Here is a 24,964-nt window from a genome sequence, read left to right as displayed (position 1 = left end):
TAGACAGAACAAGAGAGACAGAGATAGTTGCCTGGACCTTGTGTGGAAATCCTAGGTGGGGGAAGATGAGTAGTAGAGTTTTTATAGGAATGAAGGTTGATCTTTCTTGTTTGTCCACTTGGGCGTTCATTAAATTCTTGAGTCCATGGTAATTCTGACTTTTTTTTATTCCTTAGATACTTTAGGTGGTGTTACCAGATCATCAGGCCAGGAGGCGAGTGGGTCATAATTGTTCCAATAGCCACATGTGAGTATTTCTGTTTTGGAAGCATTCAATTTGAGATGGCTTAATGTCATCCACTGATAAACGGCTGTGAGACAACTGCAAATTTGTGAATTTTCAATTTCTTTGGGGCTTTCCAGTTTAGGAAGTATTTGTGTCATCTGCATAGTTGTAGCATGTGAGGTGAAATTCATTGATCAGTGCCAGTAATGAATTCATGTAGGTGTTGAAAAGCATGGGTGAGATGATAGAGCCTTGAGGGACCCCTGCTTTTGTGAAGTACGGTTTTCATGGGAAAGAGGGGTATGGATGACATTTGTTCTGTTTTGAAGGTAGGATGTGATCCAGTCGAGAGCAGTCCCCTCTATGCGCACTTTGTAGTCTTTGGATTAGAGTGTCATGGTTAACTGTGTCAAAGGCAGCTCAGAGGTCCAAGAGAAGTAGTACAGTAACCCTGTTGTAGTCAACTGTGTTCTTCAGATCATCCCTGATGGCAATGAGGGCAGATTATGTGCCTCTTCCTGGACAGATTCCTGTTTGGACATCTGACAGTATGGCATTAGCTTCAATGAATTGTGACATCTGGGTGAATGCTGCTCTTGCTATCAGTTTGTTCAAGAAAAATCAATTTGTAATTGGTCTGTAGATGTCGGGTTTAAGTGGGTCCAGGTTTGTTTTCTTTAGTAATGGCAATATGTATGATTTTTTTTGGTGTCTTCTGGAACTATTCTTGTACATAAGGAATTGCTGGTGATCCTTCTTACAGGTGTGGCAGCAGAGGTAGTTAGAATAGTTTTCTTGAAGGTTAGTGGTGACATGGGACAGACAGGCTGATGGCAGACCTGCTTGCTTTGACCAGATCCATAAATTTTATGTGTGATATTTCTTGGAAGGAATGCAGAGGCTGGATTAGCCTACACTTGGAGGCGATGTATGGAAAGGGATCAGCGCTGCTAGTTTTCCTTTGTTTTAAATAGGAGTCCAACATGAATGCTTTGGTTATGTAATGATTTGCTAGTTTGCCTGTGAATTCTTGTGTAATGAGATTAACACCTTTGAGGCAGCTTAGTTACAAAATGTTGAGAACAAATTATGGAATTCTTTAGTTGAACATTTTGAATTCTGTCTGAATAATATTTTTGTTTAGCTTTTTTGATTGCTGACTTGTAGAATCTGTTAAGTTTCTGTAGTTGAAATTTGTCTTGATTGGTGTTTGTTTTGAGCGAGGTGTCTTGCAGTTTTCGAATTTGCTGCTTTATCTCTGTATTTCTCCAAGGTGCCCGTTTCTTTTGTCCTGTTTTGGTGTTCTTGGTGGTATTAGGATATGAAAAGCTTTCTGTAGCCACACATATAGTTTTTTAACTGAATTTATTGTGCCTAGATCTGTATTGGATGTTAGTTGTGTTTTTAAGTGTTCAGAATTGAGTTGGTCCACAGTCGATAGGTGGCTGCATGTGAGGTGGATTTAAGTGTGTTGCTTTGTGTTGTTTTATGTTTGAAATAAAGCAAGCAAATTGTGGTCTGACCATGTGACTGAAGTAATGGTTTGAAAGGTAACCAGTTCTGTATTTGCAAAAAGGACATCTAGGAAGGAACAGCTTCTTGCAACACTGGAGTCATGTCATCTTCCAACCATGATTCAGTTATGAAGAGTAAGTCAGGTTGTGTGTCAGTGAGAAGATCGTAGATGTGATGCTTGTTTTTAGAGAGTGATCGAGCATTTATTAGTAGGCAGTTTAGAGAATGTGTTTTGTAACGGTGTGACTTTGTTTTGTAGAAGGATGAGCAGTATTTTGTGGACTTGTTGCAGATGTGTTGCTATTGCTATCCTCATACAGCAAATAATGAGGATAGCAATAGTGTAGATTTTCGGTATCATATTCCTCATCAAGCAGGCTAAGAAGCCATTTTGATGGGTTTGCGTGTATAGGTGGTGGAGATGGCATTTGAGAGTGAGTTGGTGAGCTGTGTTGTTTTAGTAGAGTAGCCTTGTGCAGTAGAGTGGCATGTTGATTCATTTGTTTGAATCGGTTTAGGACGGAAAGTGTATGAATATGGGGTGGTTGTGCAGCATGGGGGTCATGTTGTAATGTTCTAAATTGTCCAATGAATGAGAGGCAGTTAGAAAAGAGTTGCTGCGTTGAGCTTGACAGTAGAGTTGGTTTAGGGTGTGTAATATTTGTGTAGTCAGGAGGGTGTGAGCGGGTGTATGTTTCTGGTTTGTGATTGAAAGTATTATGAGGTAATATGTGTGAGATTTTGTTGTGCTGGTGTGTGTGTTAGGTTTTGATTTTAGTGAGAGAAGATGACGATGTATTTGTATTCTGAGCAGTATTTGTTTGTAAAGCACTGTTGGTGAGTGGAAGCTGAAAGGTAAAGATGGTAGTCATGTGTTTTGAAAAAGAGTATGCAGTGTACGAGAAGGGATGGTCAAAAGTTAAGAGTGTGTTAGTTTTGATAATTGGAAGGGGTAATATGTGTGGTAGAGTGGAATGTAAGAGGTGTGTGTTTTTTGTTTTTGGTAAAATAAGATGTTTGGTATGAAAAGAGGGAAGGCTGAGTATAGGTTTGGTGGTGACAGAAAGGCGTCTGTTAGGAGTAAGTAGGGGGTAAAGCAGGTCCTTTGTATGAACAGGGAGTGTGTGTATGGATGGGATAGTTATGTACAGTGTGGATATGAGTTGTGTTGGTGATTCTGGATTACATACTACTATAGGATAGATTGGTATTTTGTGTGTAAGAGATGGTGTCATTGTGTGATAGTGGGGGAAGACAGGTGTAGAAGTGTGGTTTGTGGCAGGAGTTTGGTGGTTGTTGAGATGATGATATGTTGTTAGTGTACGTTTGTGATAAAGCAGTGGGGTGCATCTGCTGTGTTGATATGTTTGTGGATGTGGTTGTATTCAGGTGGGTGTGGTGAATAGTAAAAAGGGCAGTATTTTTGGCCCTACCTAGCCCAATCAGGCCCAAACAGGCAACTGTCCTTGTCCTCTCTGCCTGGGCTGAGACACCCTGAACCCTAGGCTTAAATAGCCCTATGGTCCAATGGGAACCCTAGCCCTAACCCATCAGAACATTAGCCCTAAGCCCTAGAACCGATAGGAGACTAAGCCCTTACCATCAATCACAGCCATAGCAGCCATTCAAAACACTAACCCTAAGCCCAAAGTCCAATAGGAACTGTAGCCCAAGGATCCAATCAGAGCTCAAGACCTATCAGTCAATCAGAACCCTAAGCGCTAATTCGAATAGAATCCTTAGCCTCAAGGACCAATGACAGTCCCAGATCGATCAGCCAATCTGAAAACCTAAGACCAATAGAAACACCCGATACAGTAAACAATCAGAGCACAGATGTCACGTCCAATAGTAGCTTATATAAGAGGCGCCTGACCTCAAGCACAGGCTGATGGCCAGGGGGCAGGGGGCAGTGAGCTGCTCCTCAAGAACAGGATCACCTTGGATACAGACAGGCTCAATCCACACTTTGCTGGTCCTGGTTTAGCCTGAAGGTAGACCCGAAATTTGACCCACTTAAGTACTGCTTTTCACGCACTTCAACAAATCCCTTTTTCTAGCCGAAAAACACGGGTTTGCATACACTTTCAAAATACAGTTTTTAGTCCTTAAAGCAGATTCAGCAGTCTCATAAACCCACTATACTTAGCCTCTGAGGATGCAGTTCAGTTTTTAATTTGTAAAAGACCCAAGAGGAGGGAGGGCCAGGAGGATTGTCCTTGCACGCCTAAACACAGTACAGGGGAAACTGGGACAGACTGTAAAACAGTCACATGTAGAAAAACAGCAGTTTAATGAATACCAAATTCACAGAAACCAAAAGTTCAATTCAAACAGTCACAAGAAAAAACCACAAATGTTAGCAGTACCAATTGCACACAGGACAAGAGATTAAATTCAGTTGGCCAGGGGTAGAAAAACAATAGGTTTAAAGATTCAGAAAAACACAGCAGAGGTCTGTGTCCTTACTACCTTCTCTGTCAATTGTTCACTGGGCTCTGTAGGGTACAGAGAGGCTGGGGATACATGATGGAGGTGCCATCAGTAGCTTTACAGTGGTCTATGGAAGGCACAAAGTACTTTGTCTCTCCTGTTATCCGCAAACAATTCTCTTCTGCAGACTATTTTTTTAGACATTTCCATTGTTTTTCTTGCATCTGTCAGAAACACTCAATCTGAAAATACTACACCTCATCTATTTCCTCTTCTGCAGCCACTTTTTCACTGTCCCCTGCATGTACTTCCTTGCATCACCAATACCCTGGCAAACACACAATGCAGGCATTCACTTGTATCATTGCATTTTCTTTAACTTTTAGCCTGTTAGTATTTTGATAGCTCTGAACTTCCTTTATACACTTTTGCATTTATACACAATTACAATTGCCACACCTGACCATTGGTGTGTGTGCTCTGTATAGAGACCAAGGATTGAATGAGGATACTCTGAAGCCCTTTATGATCCGTTGACAGGCACTGCGAGAAAGTTGCACACATTCTTCCTGAACTCCACAGCTCTAAATCGTGACCCACCCACAACCTGAAGTTGGACCGCTAAATAGGAGTGACCCTTTTCACACTATGGAGTATACATGAGTAATATGATGTACAGAAAACTGCAGAAACACACTATCCTTCAATAAGCAAATACTGCTAGGGAATGCAGGAGTAATTAAAACATGGAATATAGACAGAAACAACGTAGCTGTTCCCATGTTGAGAGGGCAATGTCTGTTTTTTTGCTAGCTGTTCAGGTTTTGAGGCAGGACTTGTGGGGGCTACATTTACCAGCCCCACCGGTTACCAACCTCCCCCCAGTGATATCCTTATTTGAGAGTGAACCAGCCTGTAACAGGGAGCAGAGGTGAGAGACAGATGACCCCGACTCCTTTCTTTCTGCTGACAGAAAAGCTGCTGGCAGAGCAGAGTGGGTCAGGATGTAAGGAGGCATACAATTGGGGATACAGGAAATGCAAAAGGGCACGCAGAAAGATACCAGGCTGAAGTAGGGTAGTGTAAACGGAAGGACTGCAGGGAGGTGGGGAAAAAAAGGATGTAGAGGGTAGACCGGGTCACTGCAGGTGTGAAAGTCACATTCAGAGCCCCCAGTGCTGGGGCATGAAGTCAGGGACAGATCCAATATCATATCCAACTAACAAACATCATATGTCAACACAACTAACTTTATACCACAACACATCACCAACATAGATCCACCCAGCCAATATCCTCCATACACTCACCCACCTCACATAGCCATCATAGGTCAATATTCCCACCAGGTATTATACATCTGCACAACATAGACCATAGGCCAACACACACACACCATCCTACTGCAATCACCCATTGCTGTATGCAAATGAACCACCTGTCAGAAATCAACACACACTGTCATATGCCAACACCTACTATCATACCTGATATTTTAACAACAAAAACAATTATAGGTTAACACACCCATTACCAGACATATACACAACAAACATTAGGCACCAACCAATATACATACACATGACCCACATCAAATGCTAAAACAGCCACCATCTTACATAAAACATTGTATAAACACACAAACCGCAACATACTAACACATCCACCATGATATGTCCATACAGTCAACACCCTAGGCCAACACACCATAAAAATATATTATGCTAATACACCCAGCTCATACCCTAGCACACTCAGCATTCTATCGCAATGCACACTCAACTAACATCATAAGCCTACGTATCCAGCATCATACACCAACAGAACTAGTATAAGATGCCCCAAAAGAATTGTATATGTACACAACCAACATCATATGCTAACCCATTATAATTCTTTTACAAAATCAACATCATAAGCCAACAAATCCATCATATCACCAAGTACCAAACTCCATATGTTTGCACACATACCAGTATATGTTAACATTGCCAATAATATACAAACACACACAAAAACATACAAATAGCAAGGTTTACACACACACACCTATCAACATTCTTCCACACCAGTACTATCAAATGTCTATCAATCACAGCTACCGCATACACACCATTAAAAGTGCACACATGTAAGAGTATACACCCACACAAACATCAGACAATCACACAATCTCGGTCATACGCCCATACGTACCAGTATATATGCATCCACCCAACATCAAATGCCCATACAACCAAAACAATACACCCACTCAGTCACCTTCATACTCCAAAACCCCTACCATAGTACATCCAAAAAACACTATCATATACGCAAACATCTAGTTTCATACTATTCACATCTACCCTCACATGTCAACACATCAACCATCATTCATCCTCATAAGCAGCTTTTACAGGTGCTCCTCCATTACCCCTTAACTGCTGAGGCTTTTCCACCCCAGTACTGAGCCATCTAATTGATATTTGGACTATTTTGCTTTTATGCCCCCAAAACCTTTTTCCACATAAGATGTCCATGCAAAATCCATATTGTCCCAACATCACGGGGATTTTAACAGTAATAGCCAAAATATATCTAAATTTGCTCTTTTTTACTTAAAAATGGGAAAAACATCATGTGTCTGTTTTTATTCCTAAAAATGGCATCAACAAAAGATTTACGTTCCATTCTAAAATTACCATCTTCCCAGAGAGAGTAGAATAACAAACACGTTTTTACCACAGTTTTGGCATTTTGCTAAGAGGTGACCCCTTTTACCAAATTTGTTGTTCTTTCAACCTACTTCCGTTTGTGGTAGAAACAAGTGTGAAGCCCACGGGTGATGCCAGAAAGCTATACATTTCTGAGACGTAGACAAGATTCTCAATTCCGCTAGGGGTCATTTATGTAGATTCTTCAAGGTTTTCTCAAAGAAACCAACTGTTGAAATAAATAATATAGAACATCAGTAGGTAAAACAGCTATTTGTGACATTTATTGTTGCGATGGCCGATTTAGAAAAGCAATATACTGTGACATCTGCTCGACCATTCTGGTTGTGGGGATATATAGGGTTTATATGTTCTTTGTGAACCCAAGGTACCCAGAGTCCACAACTGAGCTACACCTTACAATGGTTTTTCATTGTGCATGGAATATAGAGTAATTCATATGGTAAAATATGAGTAAGAAAGGGTATGAAGAAAGCCTATGTATTTCTGAAATGTACACCAGATTTTGAATTAGGGAGCAGTGGGTATTTTAAACATTTGTGCTTTGGTGGGTATTCATACTAGCATGTGATTCAGAGCACATTTTCCAAAATGTCTTCTTTCTTGCACACTGGCTTACATTTGGAATGCACATATGGAGAGAAATTCAGTTAGTAATAACAAAGATATGGAGTTTAGAAGCAGTGGTTATTTGCACACCCCTGAATTTGGGGGGACCCATACTAAATGTGAATTAGAGGGCATTTCTCAAAATGACTTATTTCTTACATGCTGACTTACATTTGGAAGGCGGAAATACAGAGAAAGACAATTAGTAATAACACTTGTTCGATTATACGGTACCCCCACAGGTCTCCCAATAAAAATAGTACCCATCTTGAGTGGCTGAGCCTAGTGTTTGGCTTAGCACATAACATCCCAAAATGCGACCTAGAAATATATTTCACCTAGCAGAATCAATGCTTTTTTACAATGTGGGTAGCTGGGGATTTTGGGCTTTAGCCTAGTCTCTACCCACAAAAACCTACCATACCCATACGCAGAGGTGCTCAAGGTGTTGTGACATTTGTGGTTCTAACAAGGTTGTCTTGCCTAGAAGCCCTTGCAAACCTCAAACACATTTTCCTCACATTTCTGTGAGAGAAAGTTCTAGAATATTTGGGAAGCCAAAAACTTCCCATCATCTAGCATTCCCACAAGTCTCCTAAAAACAATCATATCTCACTTGTGGGGGTGAGCCTAACGCCAGCAACTGGAAAAGTAAAAAAAATGCAATATGGATATTGGACCTGGCAATATATGCAGGGTTACTCCCAAACTTTTTGACTTCACTCCTCCTATTTTCTGAATTTGTTTTTGTTGGCATTATAGCTCTGTGCATTTTACCACTGCTAACCGGTGCGAACGTGCTTGTGCCTTCTCCTTACAATATGGTATAATTGGCTTACACCTGATTAGCATTTTAATGTACTAACAAGACCATATTATGTGGTACTAGATGTACCCAGGGCCAGTAAATTATATGCTTCTATTGCACAGAGAGCGCTCATTGTACCACCCACTAAAGTAGCACTTCAAAATGTCTCAGCCTGCTATTGCAGCCTATAGTGCAGTTTTAAACTACCATTTCGACCTGACAAAATGAACCTTTTTCCAGACCTAAATCTTCCGTACTAACAGTCCTAAGGAAGGCTCAAAGGCTCAAACCGCAAAGTGCACTGTATTCAAAATATAGAACATGTAGGTTTAAGTTTTACATGTCCTGGTAGTGAAAAAACTCCTAAAGTAGTTTCACAACTGTAAGGCATATCACTCCCATTTGCTAACACTGGGGTACTGTATTACATTTAATAAGGGTTTGGGAGCACGTACAGATATGTTTACCCTCAAATGAATTGTAATTTAAAATCATCTTTACTATTAAAATCGGATTTTAAGTGACAATTCTGAAAATGCCACTTTTAGAAAGTTGACATTTTCTTGTCCTAACCATTTGTGCCTTTTACCAGTGCCATTGGACAAGTGACTGTGGAAGTCTCTGCTGCTCAGGATTGTGTACACCAGTGACACAAAGGGAACTAAAGTAGGCAAGATGGACCATCCTGCCAGAAGGGCTCGAGGTGGAGCTGTGACCTGCCCCAATTGCACTTCTAAGAGCTTCACTCCAGCACACACAAAGGAACCTGACACCAGCCTTTTGTCACCCTAGACGTCTTGGAGACTTGGCAGGGGATGGAAAGAACTTTCCAGAACCAGATGAGTTGTAGCATTGGGACTCGACCCACACAAATACTGGAATCAGGTATAAACACTGAACTCTCAGAACAACCCTTCAGAACACACCTGGACCTGTGGAAGTTACTGAAGAAGGAATGCTCTGCTGCCAGAGGACCACAAAGCTGCTTGAGGATTGCCTTGTCTAAAAAGGAAGACTGGGCCTGCTTACCTTCTTCCTAGGCCAGGGGTCTCCAACCTTTTCTGAAAGCTACTTTTGATCAGTGAAAATCATTGTGAGCTACTGAAGGCTAAACAACTTGTGCATTATTACCAGAAAACCTCCACGCCCAGCTTCTTTGACTTTAAGCCTAATCTCCACAGAGCCAGATACTATGGTTTGAACAAAATAATTTGATTTGGGCACTATGACAGGACTGCCATGTGTGTCAGTGAGAGCGTGGTCTTTGGGGATGTATGAACATGTGTGCATATGAATGGGATTCATGTGTAGGGGTAATTGACAGCCTGTGTCATATGTACTTGTGGCACAGGATATAACTTTTGCCATATATGGCAGGTTTACATGTATAACACAAACATACAACCGTTTTTTGTCTAATTTAAAGTGCAAAAATGTTAATAATGTGGGTTTACCAATGAGTCTTTTGCCTGCCATGCTACATCTCGGTCTTCCCAAGGCTCCAGGAGAGTCCCTGGTTTGTGCAACACCTGAGCTCATTTAGCAGGCACTATAAAGCGCACTTTATCATCCCATGGCATGGGCTAACCAACAAGTCTTTTGCCTCCCACACTACATCTCCCGGACTGCCCAGGGTGCTATGAGGCAGTCCCTGGTCTGTGCAACATCTGTGCTAATCTACCAGGTGCTATAAAGTGCACTTTATCGTCCTGCAGCACATGTTAACAAATGAGACTTTTGCCTGCCACACTACATCTCCCAGACTTCCCAGAAAGCAGTCCCTGGTCTGTACAATACATGGGCTCATTTAGCAGGTGCTATAAAGTGCAATTTGTCCACCCGCAGCGCGGGCCGTGCCTAGGCGAAGCCTGGGCCAACATGGGCCCATCCTGCACCCACCAGAGCCTGGAGGAAGCTAGGCTAGGCCACCCCTCTTGGTTGTATCTTGTAGGATTTGATATTTTAAAGTTTTCATAATGTTTTAAGTATCACTGGCCAGGAGCACTTTTTACATGGACTAAAGACGTTACATTGATTGTGAGTTTAAATGTCCTTGTTTAGTTCACTATATTTTCTTTTATCTTTGTATTTTTTGCTTTAAGATCATTTCTAGTAATTAGATGATTATATAATGGGTGAACGGAAGGTCGTGGACCTTGCACAGGATATTGCCAGGCATTCTAAAAGCACCAGGAAATCTGATAATCGTACCATCAGAGAAATTGATCTGCTAATTGAGGAAGTGGAAACCCTCATTAGTTCAGATACCTTGTCTCCTGTTGACGATAGATCCGATTTTAATAATACTAATCCTGCCGAGTCTCATGCTAATCAGTGGTGCAATTCCTAAATTAACCTATTGATGTGATCCTAAGACAAGCACCCGGTCAGGAGTAAAGGGTAGGCGGGGTGCCTCATGTTTAAGTATAGCAATTTTTTTTAAGGGTAAACTGTGGGCATACAATGTAAAAAGATCGAACCCAAACCGCTGAGTCACCTGATATTGTTTCAGGAAGTGGGTTGGATAGGACGAACACAATTTTACACACACCAATTATTTAAAACCTTTGTAATAATAAATGTCTCCCCTTAGAAGTGCAGAATCAGTGTCCTATAGCACCCTTGTCCCATGCTCACTCTTGTAAGGCACAAAGTAGTGCCTCGGCTTCAGAAGGCAGATTGGGTACCCTAGCACACAAAAACTTGAAACTTGAAAAAAGGGTTGGAGAACTTAAATCAAGGTTCTTCACAGTCATCTCTTTTAAATAAAGTAAGTGTTCCTAATACTATAATCGATAACACCATGCCCATTAAATCTAGCAAAAAAGGGAAGACTGCAAACATGGCTAATAATTATTCAGACTCAAACCCCCTATCTCCTACCTATGAGTTTAGGAAAGATTCCAGAACACTGGGTAGATTAAAAGAGACAGGGGAGTGAGGGGGCCCTATATCAAGCCTCAAATGATTACTTTTCCCAATCCATTCCTTCAACTTCATCTGGAATTAGGCAAGTTGTAGACCATAAGAGCCCATTGACAGCAAGTTGTCCAAACTATAGCTCTCACAAGGCTCCCCCAACACTACCTCGAGGGAGCTCAATATTTATGGTTAATGTTCCCAAACTTAAATTCAAACAGACAAGTAATAAAGGCAAGGATTCACTCATAAATAAATCCATATATTGGATTGGAAGGTGAGAGGTTGTCGTTCCAAAATAAGAGAAGACCTCTTGGGGGCATTTGGGCAGCTGCAAATTGGAACCAATTATGATAATATTGAATTAATACTTCCCAGTAGATTTCAAGCAGATGCCCTTGTGGCATTTGATGTAAGGACCTCTATTTTTAGCGATTCAAATATTAGTCCCAAGGATAGGCGTCAGGACCAGAACGTGTTTACTGATGGGAGTTCTCAATTTACTTTTGATCATGGAGAATCGCCCATGAGGAGAGTAGATCGACTGCATAATCATTTCTTAAACTCCCCCTTGTCTGGAGAACTCTGTCTACTTGATGACCAGTATCCGCTCAACTTGTCCTCCTCTTTGGATACACAAACAATAAACTCACATTCTTTTGGTATTTCCAGCTGTCTTTGGAATTGTCATCTATTATCTCTTGAAATGTGGCTGGTTTAAAATCAAAAGCTGCCTCTCCGGATTGGAATGCATACATTGATTCAAAAGACATCTCTTTGTTACAGGAAACCTGGGCGTTGGAGCCTGTCTTAAAGTTGGGCTAACTTAATTTTGTAATCCCTGCAATACATGGACCAGTAGGATGCCCTGCAAGTGGGCTAACAATATGGATCAGATTAAATCAAAAGCTGCAAATAGGCTGTGCAGACATTCTTGCAGCTCGTATTGGTTTGGGGAGCTCTAACTACGTTGATATACATAATGATTATGTTAGAGGGGTCAAGGGGGGGATTAAGTTCAGAAACTATTTCCATCTTAAAGGAGTTTATGGAAGAATGTCGTGGGGAAGCACTTTTAATTGTACCAGGTGATTTTAATTTCACTTTTGAATCCCTAGATGTGGATGATATTTTAGTTGGGGTAGACGAGAATAAGGTTTGGAGAGTACCACAGCTTGAGGCAGCACTCCAGCTAAAGTCACTAACATTGGAGTATGAGCCAAGAGCTGCGAAGGGAAGAACCAACTCCTTAGGAAGGGGGCTTGCACTCTTTATAGACCACCTCACTCAGGTCACATTGACTATATCTTAATCAATCTTCATCTTTGGCGAGGTCTTTGCAAGATGATCATCAATCAGGGGGAAGAAAGGGACCACAATCCTTTCTGTCTTACCTTGAACTCATTTTGCCGTAGGCCAGTCTGCAAATATCAACACGCTGCCAACACAACAGAGATCTATCCATCTAATGACATACGTCATTTGAAATGATGACAGATAACAACGATTCCTGATCATCTAGTAGCAATTGGTAGAGATCTACAACAGACTCTAGCCGAGATAAACCAATGTAGTAAAAGTGGTTGAGGTTAAGTCCCCATAACTGAGATTCATGCATAATTGTTTAGTAAAATGCTGTTGTATTTTACTATTCTAGCTGATAAAATAAGAAAGCATCAGGCTAAAATGAAAACCTGGTATAACAAGGAGTGCAGGCTCTTACGTTGACAGCAGGGGAGGGCACTGAAATCTAGGGACACCTCTTACACTTACCTCACTAGAAAAGCCTATAAATAGGCCCAGGCTCATGCCAAAAGGGAGTGGGACGAAGTGAAATGGCAGGACCTCAAAGAGTAAAGACTCAACTAAATTTTGGGCTCTAGTCAAATGGGGTAGAAAGGGCCTCTTACCTTTTATTTCTAACTTCGTAGCTTCTTCCAAGTGGGTGGAATATTTTTCTGCCTTGTATTCCTTTCCTCATCCTTTGAAAGATAAACAAGCAATTGCCTTACCCTTGCATGATCCTACATCACGATGGGAGCTCACCTTTGATTTGGCAGAAGTGAACTCAGCCTTGGATGTGACAACCAGGGGCAGGGCTTCAGGCCCAGATGGTATCCCAGCTGATTTATTTTTAGTAGATAAGGATAACTGGTCTGTATATTTTCTGTCTTTGGCCAACGCTATTCCTGGGGGAGGCCCTATCCCGGCGTCTAAGAGGGGAGCTGAAGTTATTCTGATCCACAATAAAGGTGACAAAGCGCTGCTGTGCAATTATAGGCCAATCAGCTTAATTGATTGTGCCCAAAAAATCTTTGGGCACCTCAAATTGGGCAGAATACAGGAGTGAATAGCTGATAATGACATCTTGTCCCCCTTTCAGGCCGGATTGCGCTACAAGGTGAGTACCACAGATCAGTTCTTTCATTTCCTTCTTTTGTATTGTAGGATGGTGGTGATCAACGAGGCAGCTTGTATGTTGCATTTGTTGATCTCAGATCAGTCTTTGACCTGGTCCCTCATAAGAAATTGTGGCTGGTCCTCCTTTGCATAGGTATGCCGATGGCACTTTTGAATATTCTTAGTCGTATGTGCGAGTACAACTAAGCACAGGTCTGTTGGGGACAACAGGGTAAATTGACAGAGCGATTTTCTATTCTCAAAGGCGTTTGCCAAGGTTGTGTATTGGTGCTACCTTATTCGCACTCTTCTTAAATTATATTGTGGAATATCTTTCAAGCTATTCAACTGAATCCCCTACTTGGCCAGTATTAAAACCCCAATAACGTTGTTTGCTGATATTTTTATATGAAAAATGTCCCTTTTTGATGAGTTCTGTAAAGCTCAGAGGCATGAGATCAATCCAGCCAAAATAAATTTCATGGCCTTCCACAAAAACAAACTCTTTTAAGGGCAGTATAGTTTAAGGTGGCACATCGTTGGAGAGAGTGGATGCCTTTACTTATTTAGGGGTTACCTTATCCTCAAAACCTGCTTGGAAACGCCAAATAGAGCATCAGGATCAGGTTCCATACTGAAAGAACATAGATTGTCTACCTCAAAACCTATTGCTTCAGTTCTTCAAATACATGATGCTAGGCACTTGGTTCAGCACTATATGGTTTGGAACTTTGGGCCTTCTCCGATTTAACTGTTCTCGTAAATTCAGAAAGTAAGTTTCTAAGATGTCTGTCCCATCCTACTTCTGGTACCCCTCTTCTCCCATTGATGCTTGATATGGGTAGGGACACAATTGCAGCTAAAGCTAGACATCGGCCTCTTCTGTTTCGGAGAAGGCTATGGTCCCAGTCTGAATTACTTACATATAGGTTGGTGCTAATGGATGTTAGCTGTTCATAGGATATGTAATCTTAAGGTTCTGACATGGCTGCTGTTTAAATAAAAGGCAAAGAAAGAAAGCATAATCCTCGCCTCCGGTCCCAACATAGAATTCAGTTTGATCGTAATATGCATTTATTAAAAAAAAGATGTTTAAAAAAAAAAAAAGCTAGAAATAGATTCAATAAATGTAGCATCATGACCCTGTACAGCAATAATGAAACAAGCTGTATGGGTATTTCCTTTATTCGATTTACAATGACAAGCTTTCCAGCTTATGTTTTTTGCAAGCACTTGGTTTTATATTGGTCCATGGGCATCTGGCATGTGCAATTATTCACTTTTTCAAAATTGTGACTTTATGACCAAATCTAAAAGTTAAGCAAGTTTGGCTATGCAGTGACATATATTAACTCACCAAAAGGCCTGGGGTAAGGGAAGTGACCATCTGACCTTAATGAATTCATGGGAAGTGACATCATATTTCCTTTGACACTGAATCTTCCAGAAAGTGGTCAGATGGCCATAACCCTGGGTCGCCCCATGGCAAGAATTTCTTCAAGTACGCCAGCATCAACATTTTTCCTTTGGATCCAAGTTTTACCTTTGATCTGTCACTATTAGAGGCGATTACGTCAAAATTACCTCTAGTATGCCAGTGCCAAATTTTGTTACAGATGCCTGTCATGCTAAGAATTGTGTGCATCCGTATTTTGTCACGGGTAGCTCCATAAAGCAAGAATTACCTTCAAAATGATTCACAAGCATAACACCATATTCTTACTTGTGATCAGCTACTCATATTCACTCACTTCCAATCACACATTCCTTCCCATTGACTTTCTCATACTTTCTCATTCTATTTTGTCAGGAATCATATCATGCTGATTACAAAAAAGATCCAAGTAAAACTTATTCATTCATTTAAAGTTTATTCATATAAAACAGATTTTTTTCCAGCCCACGAATATTTTTAAAATATACGATGTGGCTACGTACTGAAAAGTTTGGAGACCGGGCCCTTTTGCAAATGAGGAAGATCATATTTGACAAATGAAAGGAAAGGTGCCTAAGAGGCAGAGCAGAAAAACAGAGAATAAGTTGCCTTTAGGTCATATTGACATTCTTGTTGAGAGGCTGTAGGGGCATTTATAAAGAGTGGGAATTGTTCTTGTTTTGCATTTGAGTGAGTTTATTGTTATTTGGAGTGTCTGCAGCAACCAGGATATATTATTGAATACCTAATGTTCAATTTTTATCAGTAGTGGTCTTACGTCTAGAAATAGTGTTGCTTAATCTTGTGACATTAAGACTTTTTGACCACACCATGTGTTCTTTTGTTTTCTTGCCACTTCAAGAATCATGCTGGCCCGAGTGTACTCAAGAAAGCAGATGACAACCCCTCTAGGGTTGTTCCTGTTTGAGAGGTGAAATAGGAAGCCTAACTGATGGGTACATTTAATTTTAAGTGACATGCCAATAAGAAGGTTAAATAGCCTCCGCAGTAAAGCAGTTGAATCATTTTTCCCCCTCCTTTGCCCTTAGCGATGGTGTATTATCTTATTTCTCTTGGGTTTGGTGTAGTCTATTTACTTCAAACTTAAACTATTCAGGTCTGGAAGAGACGCATTAAAGCATTCCAATCTGTTAGTGGTGTCATCAATTTTCTTTTCTACATAGTCAGGTTTATCTTCAAGAGTCCACAGCTCATCTGTGGTTGAGGTTAGAAATGATTTAAGTAATTTGACTTAATTTCATGATTTCAATGAGTGTTGGTTCATTGTAAGGCTTCATAAGTGATATAGGATCACATTTTTCTCATTTGTTACTGGGTTTCAGAACTCTGCTTATGCCTATTTTGGTCGTGAGTGTCACACTTTGCCGGTAGGTGGATTGGAAGAATCGTCACAGCTGGAGCTCACCACTTAGTTTGGTAACTTGATTTTCATTTACAGCGAAGGCCAGCTGGTAGCTGTTGATTGCAATATGTAAAAAGGCTTAAATATTGTGAACTTGCATGCTCCCTTAGATGTCATTTAAAGCACGTTTGGTTGTGTCATTAAGTGTAGTTTTAGGTACAGTCTTTGGCATAGACAACTTCATCTTGAAAACACCTTCAATATTTTAATTGAAAAGCATTTTTTTATTTTTTACTGTTTTTGGTGCCGTTCAAAGATTCTGCACAAAACTTTCTCAAAAAAATAATACACGCCATGTTTTGTGCAAGTCTTTCAAGCTGGAGCCAAGGAAAAGGAAGGGAGCCAAAAATTTAACTTCCTAGTTTAATTCCTATAGGATTCTTTTATACAGAAAAATGGCTTAATATAATTAGACCAAATTTGGCATGAAAGCTGACCTTCACTCAAGGATTGCCCTTGAGTTAGGTTGGTGTAAATCCATTCAGTAGTTGGAGAAATTGGCATTTAAAAAGGTGCTCAAGTTGGGTATGAAGAGGGTAAATTTTAGAAATATCTTGACATTTAATTCACAGAGGACTCAAGATTCCATATCTGCAGACATTACCGGATCCAAAATGTAAAAAATACCTGGATCTGATTTATAGAGGGACTTTTTATCCCATCAGCTATTTCGGTACTGCAAGTCCAAAATGTATCCAAAATATAATCTGCAGTACCAGAATGATCCGATTGGCTGGCTGCAACATTGGGAGAAAACATTGCAGACATCATTGCTAGAATCTGGTACTAGGTCCCCATGTACGATTTGGTCATTGGATTGAGGATCCAGGAGTCTGGAATTAAGGATTACAGCGAGGCCCACTGACACCACTATTACAAAATAGGAACCACAATACCAGGGCAAGCTTCAAGGCTTGGTGCTGCAGTCCTGTACAAGCTTCACAAACTGTTGCCTGAACCCAAGCCATGAAACTTGCCTTGGACCCACAGTCCCTAATTTCGAATTCGATCCAAAAATAAATTAGGGGAAAAAAAAAAAAAAAGAGTTGGGCCATAGACCACCACTCTATTGCTGGTGTTTAGTCATGCATGGTGGGAGGGAAGCGGGGCCTGGCTATGTGCAGTGAGATTAGGCAAAAGGCCAACTCCCACAGTGGGGTTTAGCCACAGATAGTAAAGCAAAAATTATGACCTCACAAAATTCATATTAATAAATAACCATGCCTAAAACCAAAACCTAAATAAATAACACAATATATAAAACGAATAAATGATACTACATGCACAGCCATCTGAAAGCGTTAAGAGTAACATAATAAGTAATTTCATCTGTAAGCTGATTGACATTTGGTTATTGCATCGGTTTCATTAAGGATGGCGTCATGAGCATGCATTACATTTGGTGTGTGCGTTACGAATGCTCCTAGAACAGAAGAAGAAGAAAAAAAATCACAGGTTTCATACACTAATTTATTAAAAATGCCTGGAGACATCACCAGGCCCCAGTGCTATATGCGGACAAAGGGCTGGGGGCTCTTTCTTCAGACATTGTAATGAAGGAAAGTGTGCAGCCGCTGGAACACAATTTCTATGCGCTTCAAATCAAGAGACAAAAAAACTCTAACTCCCTATGGTTTTGAAGCTGTTTTGGTGTGCGTAGCTTGTGAATCATCTTCCCTCACAACATCTGAGGGAAGTGCAAAGCCTGCCTATAATCTGCCTTGGCAGATCTGATGCCGAGAAAAATTACTCAGCAAGGACATTAATGTTGAATGGAGAAGGCGAAATTGAGCATTGCATACAGTGAGCAATATTACAACAGAAAATTTGCCATGCAACACTGTGTGATGTCATTTGTTAATAACTATTGCCTTTTCTTTCCAACCAAACAGTAAATACAACAACATAGTGGTGAAGGAGAATTGGGAGGATAAAGTAACAACATTGTGGAAGTAGACAAGAGAATGAGAAGTAATGTATAACAGAAAATGGAAGGGGCATATATTATAACGAGGGACCCTGTTTAGGCACTCTGCTTCCACCCTGGTGCCTCTATATCGTCAAAGAACTCCTTGGTATCAATATCCTTCTAATGTACAGTTCAGGTCCTCAATCCCATATATAATGGCGCACATTAATGACATCACTTATCACCTCATCAATGACATTACTACAGGTAGAATAACCCCACTGCGAGTCAATACAATCTGAGATACAAAACACAGCATCTCTAAGCTCTACAATTTAAATTTGAACACCCTTAATGATGACATGATTATGCAACTAGAAGAGATTACTGTTGAATTGAATAGTCAATAATGCAAAGTCTGCCTTTCAAATTTGTGGTATGGAGAAAGGGCACTTTCAGCAATAAATGATTTCCGTTGCTGCCAGCCAATCACAATGCTGGGGTCCATAGACCTGGGACTGCTTGGTAACCACTCACTGGACAACGGGAAAAATGCTCCAGGTTCACTAGCGGACTGCAAACTAATGGTCAAGACGTCACAAGTCTTTCTCAGATTTACTCTGAAGTCCGTCCAACTGCGGTTTTGAAATGCAAATATCTAAACAATTACAGAAAGAGTTTACAACAATACAAAGAAGCCCCCATACGGAGTAAGGTTTCAGCTTCATTATAACCTCGATTTACATCTATTAAGCACGTTTGCTGCTCTACAGATGAGCAAACCTTACTGTGGGAGACTGAATAGGAAACAAAACTTTTGTTCCCCCCCCTCCCCTTAACTGAACAGATACTGTAGGTGTCATTAGGAGTTTGGCTGACGGAAAAGGCTGTCTGCCAAATTCCCGCGGTCAGGTTACCGCCAGTGCAGCTTCTTTCCTGTGGGCCCCTTACCAGATACCCACTGGGTCAGCCCAGTGGGGAACAGCGTACAACATTGACGCTGGCTCATAACTGAGTCGGCAGCAATGCTGCAGTGCGTCGAGTGCAGCAGCACCCATCTCGCTGTTCACTGTCTACAATGCAAACAGTGAACAGCGCGACGGGCTGGCCATGGGGGCCCCTGCACTGCCCATGGCAAGTGTATGTGCAGTGCAGGGCCCCCCCGCACACCGTCCCCACCAGCCTTTACATGGCCATGCTACTGCCATGTAAAAGCTGGCATGGGGGTGGAGGAGGGTATGGTTTTGTAATCCCCCAGGGGACTGCATGCAGTACTGTCCTGGCAGATTAGGACCGCCAGTCCCTCCAGTGGAGGTAAACCGGATGTCTGACTGTGGCGCAACCCCCACGATCATAATGTGGCATTCGGACCACCTCTTTGACCATATATATATCAGCTCTTATTAGCTGAAAAAATACATGGCAACATTACATAAAACTTCACAAATGAATAGATAAATGCACATTTTCTATTTCATTTAGCATCAAAGAAAATAGACTACTTTGGTGTAAAAAAAAATGACCATTCATCTTAAGAATGTCAGCAACTTTATTAGGGTAATTTTCGCTACACCACAACTCTATACTTGACTTTGAGCCATTTCTAACATTAGGCCTAAAATTGTGGCACATTTTACTACTTTGATTAAATATATTAACAGTTATACTGTGCTTATTAGTTAACTGACCCATGTATCAATTGTTTTCTCACCTATAAAAGGTCAGAAAACATTTAGTACAAAAGAAGAGAAGTACAATTTTCATAAAACAAAAACGATGGTATGTGGGAAAGCCCGAGTCAAAAAAAAGCACATTCCCTTACTGAGAAGTGCAAACATTTTGAAATGATGTTCATGGGACAGAGGAACTTTTCTGAAGATGTGTGCACTAGTCTATACAGACCACAAGCTGTGGTATCCAATACAACTGCCAAATACATCAGACGATTGCTGGTAGATTCCTTCTAAATGTCTTTGACGCCATCTGCTGCTGACTTTTGTTCCAGACACATACATTTGGGTTTAAAACAGACAGGCAAGAGGCTCATAAATACAAATAAGGCAGAACAAATAGCTGGGTTCGTCAGACTGATTGACACGGATAACTGCAGGGATGATGTCCGAATCAAAGGCAGGGGGATATTTCGAGAAACATTAACTCTTTGGTAGCGCACACAAAAGTACATGAATGAAAATCTTAGTTGAGAAAATGACCATACTCAATTTGTGAGCAGTCTGCAGGTGGCGCTGTCACACAAGAACAAGATGCTGGAAAAAGAGCATTCACATATGAGTTAATTACGACTTCTCTATGTACTCTCCAGCTCTGGTGCTTCCGGTATCACCTTGTTGGGATCCAAAAAAATAAAAATAAAAATCTTTAATTGTTCACTTGCATCATTTCAGTTTCCTCAGCATGCGTTTAGTGGTGTGCTTTTGTGATGAAGTTGTTTTTGCTTCTTCAAGGCCCTGTAAGCCTGTACAACTCGCTCCCTCTCTTCTTCCATTATCCTCTGTCGAGCCATTGATGGAAGTTGAGATTTTTTTTCAATGGTCGAGGCATTTTGCTGCTTGAAAATATTCTTAAGAAGGAGCTGCCGCTCCCCAGGCTACAGCAAAAAAATAACAAAAGTGAAAAAAGGTAGAAAACATATGCAAATTAAACAATCACTAACAAATAATCCCAGTTTTTCGACCTGTACAGAATGGACCGGCACATGGTATCTCAACGGCTGCTGTCGCTACTATGATGTAGGGGGGGGGGAGGAAATCAGCCTGTCATTGTTATAAATGTTCGGATTTAAGATGTTGCAGTCATTGGCATAGGCTGGGTTAATGGACCAATTCATTTGGGGCAGGCATGAAAAAAACAACTTGCAATCTGTAAAAGAGGCAGGCCTATTTACAGGGAGAACGTCTGCACAGAGCTTGGTCATGGAAGGGAGAAATATGTTTTGTCTGCAATATACAAAAGACTAGAAATATCTGGTGTGGTTTACACAATGGAACTATGTGTAGTGTTACAGTCCCCGATTAAGCAGCATATTGCTTTGCTAACAATCGGCACAGTAAAGGGCATATAGGCGGACTGGTCACGACAGGGGTACCTAACGCATGCATGCATGCATGAATGCATGCATGCGATAATATACATCATCTTAGAGGCAGATAGAGAATCTGAAGTCACGGAAGAAATGAAAAGTGAAAAAGTGGGTGACAAAGAAATGAAGATGGGCACATGTAGAAATAATTGTCAATAGTGCTCTTAGCAGAAATAAAGGTCGTATAAAGAAGGTATATGAAAAAGAAAGAACAGAAATTAAAGAAAGCCACATTTTGTTGGACAAAAATCAATGTTTATGTGGGAGTCATAGAGGAAACACGCCCAAGGCTGACAACTAAGTAGGAACAGTAGATGCACCTTCAGCACCCAACCAGCCAAGGGTCACTATCACCCCTACAGGAGGAAGGGTTATGATGTTTTCCCCATCCGTTTTCAATACCAGGTGTAAAGCCACTGTAATCACCCACTACTGATTTCAGAGGATTTCAAGCTCAGTAGAATGAGAGCGGGTGAAGTTCGAAAAGCTAAGAGAATGGAATACGCAACTGCAAAGAAACGTTTGAAACGGAGGAGAACATGTTCAGACATGGAAGTCTATTACACTATTGTTTAAGAAGGTTGTACTCGCAGCAGATAAACAGCCATTCCCGCTTAATTGGGCATGTATAAACTTCTGATTCATGCAGTTAAAACAGCTGGAATTTATGCCGCAAGCACCTTCAGTTCTCTTTAAAAATGAAAATTCTGTAATAGATCTGGAAATGCAGAATCTTTCTTGAACATGCTGGTGATCCTGAAGTTTGGTAATCACACAGCAATTCCACGATCTAGCAAACTTACTTAGTCATTTTGGCGGCAACAGGTTCACCATGAGCTTGAGAATCGTGAACTCCATGCCACTCCTTCCTATAACGTCTCCCACAAGATCTGAAGTCTTGTCAACTTTGCACCAGTTTATGGATCCCGACCCACTGTTCTGGCAAGGGCAAGGCTTGTTAAACTAATTAACTCAGTCTACTCCATAATCTTAACTTTCCAATGTGCCCAAGGGACTCCGCCCCTGTGCTAATATCTACCACCCTCCCTCTGTGCTTTTTATGTTATATAGGTTAATGGTAACAAAATTGTAACAATCTAACTCTCTCTCTCACTCTGGAAATATATGTGCAGCAACAGCTTGGTGATCCTACAAAGGCAAACACATCTAACAAAGGAACAGTATACTCAATGAGTGAAACAAATGCCCTCATGACAGAGGTAAACATCTACTGTCTGAATATCTGTTGCTACTGTCCCTCGCAAGGGAATTCTTGGCCTCTTGTTTTTTTATGGAAAGGAAGGTTTTGAGGAATATGTTAGAGACTTGCATACTAAAGAACTATATACAGGGGTGGATGCAAAGAAGGCTGGGAGGACAGGAGGATCGCTTTGGGATGTATTGGTTGACTTTGCTTCAGACCTATAAACACATTTAACAGAAGGGCCAATTCCACTTTCATTCTCGATCGGAACAGTATAGTGCATTCTTCAAAGCACATGGGTGAAAGGGTCTCTAAGTACCAGGCCTGCTTTGTTGCTGATGAGAGCTTGAGACTCGATTACCCCTATGCCAATTCGCTCATTCCTCTCTCTCGGTGTAGGTTCGCACCACCCATGCTTGATCAAGGAATAACTTTAAAAAAACATGGTAGTCTGCATTAATCCCTGACGTGGTAAATGTAACACATATCCTGATCCCAAGCTATGAACAGCAAACTGACATAAACATTAGTTTGAGAACTGCCAGTTGATGGCAACTTGTACCCAGTTACCTTCTCTATGCCAACACTCTTCCTGGGCACAGCTGTGAAGGATGGAGGCTCCATGGCAACCTCGCCAAACTTTACCCGGTCTAAAAAAAACAGACACAAAGCACCAGCTTTATCACAAATTTGCAGTAGTGTGACCCATGAAAATGTTATGAAAAAAAACTCAGGGCCCCATTTTGACCTTTGCTGAGGCAGGACACCAGAAGCAAGGCATAGGTCTTGGTATCTACAATCCAATGGCAACATCCCAGTTTATGTTTCCACCCCAACCAGTAGACCACCTAACACCCACCTTCTTAGCATGGAATGGAGGTACTCACCTCTCGCTAATAACATGGCATATTAAGGAGAAAAGCTAGCAGAGGGGCTCACCAACACTCAGAGGTTGCGATTTCTACCCCCTTATTCCAGAGACAAAAGGATTTCCTCCTGCAACTTGGCAGAGGGACAGGGTACTCTTGTCTAGAATCTGTAATGATTCCTAGAGAAACCACTCTCACTCCCAGGCAACCCAGGCCCCACAGAAATCCACAATTACCCTGTGATGTCAAATAGCCCAGACAAAAGGGAAAGGTGATTGTAAGGACCCTGGTCGTTCACCAGGATCACATACCATTAGTGACAAGAGTAGATCAAGCTCTATCTGGGGAGGAAGGATCACAACCTGAGCAGTAAAGAGATACATAACGCAATAGATTGAAAAAAAAAACATGTACCCTAAGCTCACCTGGAAAAGTGCTACATATAATCAATATCAAAAACCCCTTATTACTGCGCCTAAGCAGAAACAGGAATTTTACCTTGAAATACCTCCTTCTCCAGCTGATCTACTTTCTTTTCTGCTTTTTTCTGTAATGCCCTCGCCTTTCTGCGTCTATCAAATCTGTGTAAAGGAGATAAGAGGTGCTTTAAAGGCCACAAATATCAGCAGAAGGTACAACACATTATTCATAACTGCAGTCATTTTATCAGACACCACAAAAGATGAGCAATTCTGCTGATCGGCAAGCTTCTTTCCTCAGCTTTTTCTAAATATCTATTCAGCATATTATTTAAACCTGAAAGAATATAAGTAGGCATTGGTGCTTAGCTAGTTATCATTCAAAATGGTGAAATGTTATGAATTCCCACCACCCCATGCCTTTTCACCCTATCCCCACCTCAACGCAATGGAGACTGCACAACTGTAGAAACATACTCTTTCGTCTTCGGTTTCTCTTGCTTGGTCTCTTCAGTCAACACTACCTCCTTTTCAGGCTCACGGACAGGTTGATTATTAGTCAGGAACATGACATGGTTTGAAACACTATCCATGCGTTGGATGTAATTGTGAACAGTCTCTCTCTTTTGTCTCTTGAACTTTGGGACCAGGATATCCAATGGGGCGTTGGGTGCCCTGGGTTCCTGCAGAGCGTCCTTAGAATTGTTGTCTGAGAAAGCTGCAAAATGAAAAGGCATCAGAACATCACTTATCACATCAGATGTTTCACATTTAGACACAAAACAAGGGCAACATAGATTACTCGGAACAATTTGTTTAGCAGAGTCTGCACGTGTAATCCCATTTCAGGAATCTGTATTGTTTTATTTAAATTGTCAGCCTATAAACATACTTTATGCAAGTCCGAGTCTGGGGAGAGAGCTTCATCCCATTCCATACAAAGTTCTTTCTGGAGCAGTAGTCTAAGAGATTCCCCCA

The 24,964-nt window shown here is 41.1% G+C and overlaps 1 protein-coding gene and 1 long non-coding RNA gene across 3 annotated transcripts in view; one reads left to right on the top strand and one right to left on the bottom strand.

Annotated features, from left to right (window-relative positions):
• The window catches only part of LOC138245832 (uncharacterized), a 79,523-nt gene that overhangs the window by 30,924 nt on the left and 23,635 nt on the right, over positions 1-24,964 (top strand). The window contains exon 2 of the long non-coding RNA XR_011194174.1: positions 177-247. This is a non-coding gene — a long non-coding RNA (uncharacterized lncRNA). The remainder of the gene's footprint in view (positions 1-176; positions 248-24,964) is intronic.
• Positions 19,926-24,964, bottom strand: part of CCDC137 (coiled-coil domain containing 137) — a 43,677-nt gene continuing 38,638 nt past the window's right edge. For both annotated transcript variants that reach the window (XM_069199786.1, XM_069199787.1), the window contains 4 exons: positions 24,464-24,704; positions 24,066-24,148; positions 23,269-23,348; positions 19,926-21,002 (listed from right to left, as the gene is read on the bottom strand). In XM_069199786.1, coding sequence (XP_069055887.1) covers positions 20,805-21,002; positions 23,269-23,348; positions 24,066-24,148; positions 24,464-24,704 — 602 coding nt within the window. In that variant the 3' untranslated portion in view covers positions 19,926-20,804. The remainder of the gene's footprint in view (positions 21,003-23,268; positions 23,349-24,065; positions 24,149-24,463; positions 24,705-24,964) is intronic.

Source organism: Pleurodeles waltl, chromosome 7 (genome assembly GCF_031143425.1).
Source record: "Pleurodeles waltl isolate 20211129_DDA chromosome 7, aPleWal1.hap1.20221129, whole genome shotgun sequence".
Classification (NCBI taxonomy): Eukaryota; Metazoa; Chordata; class Amphibia; order Caudata; family Salamandridae; genus Pleurodeles; species Pleurodeles waltl.
Note: the sequence above shows the minus strand (reverse complement) of the source record. Positions and strands in the feature narration are given on the sequence as shown.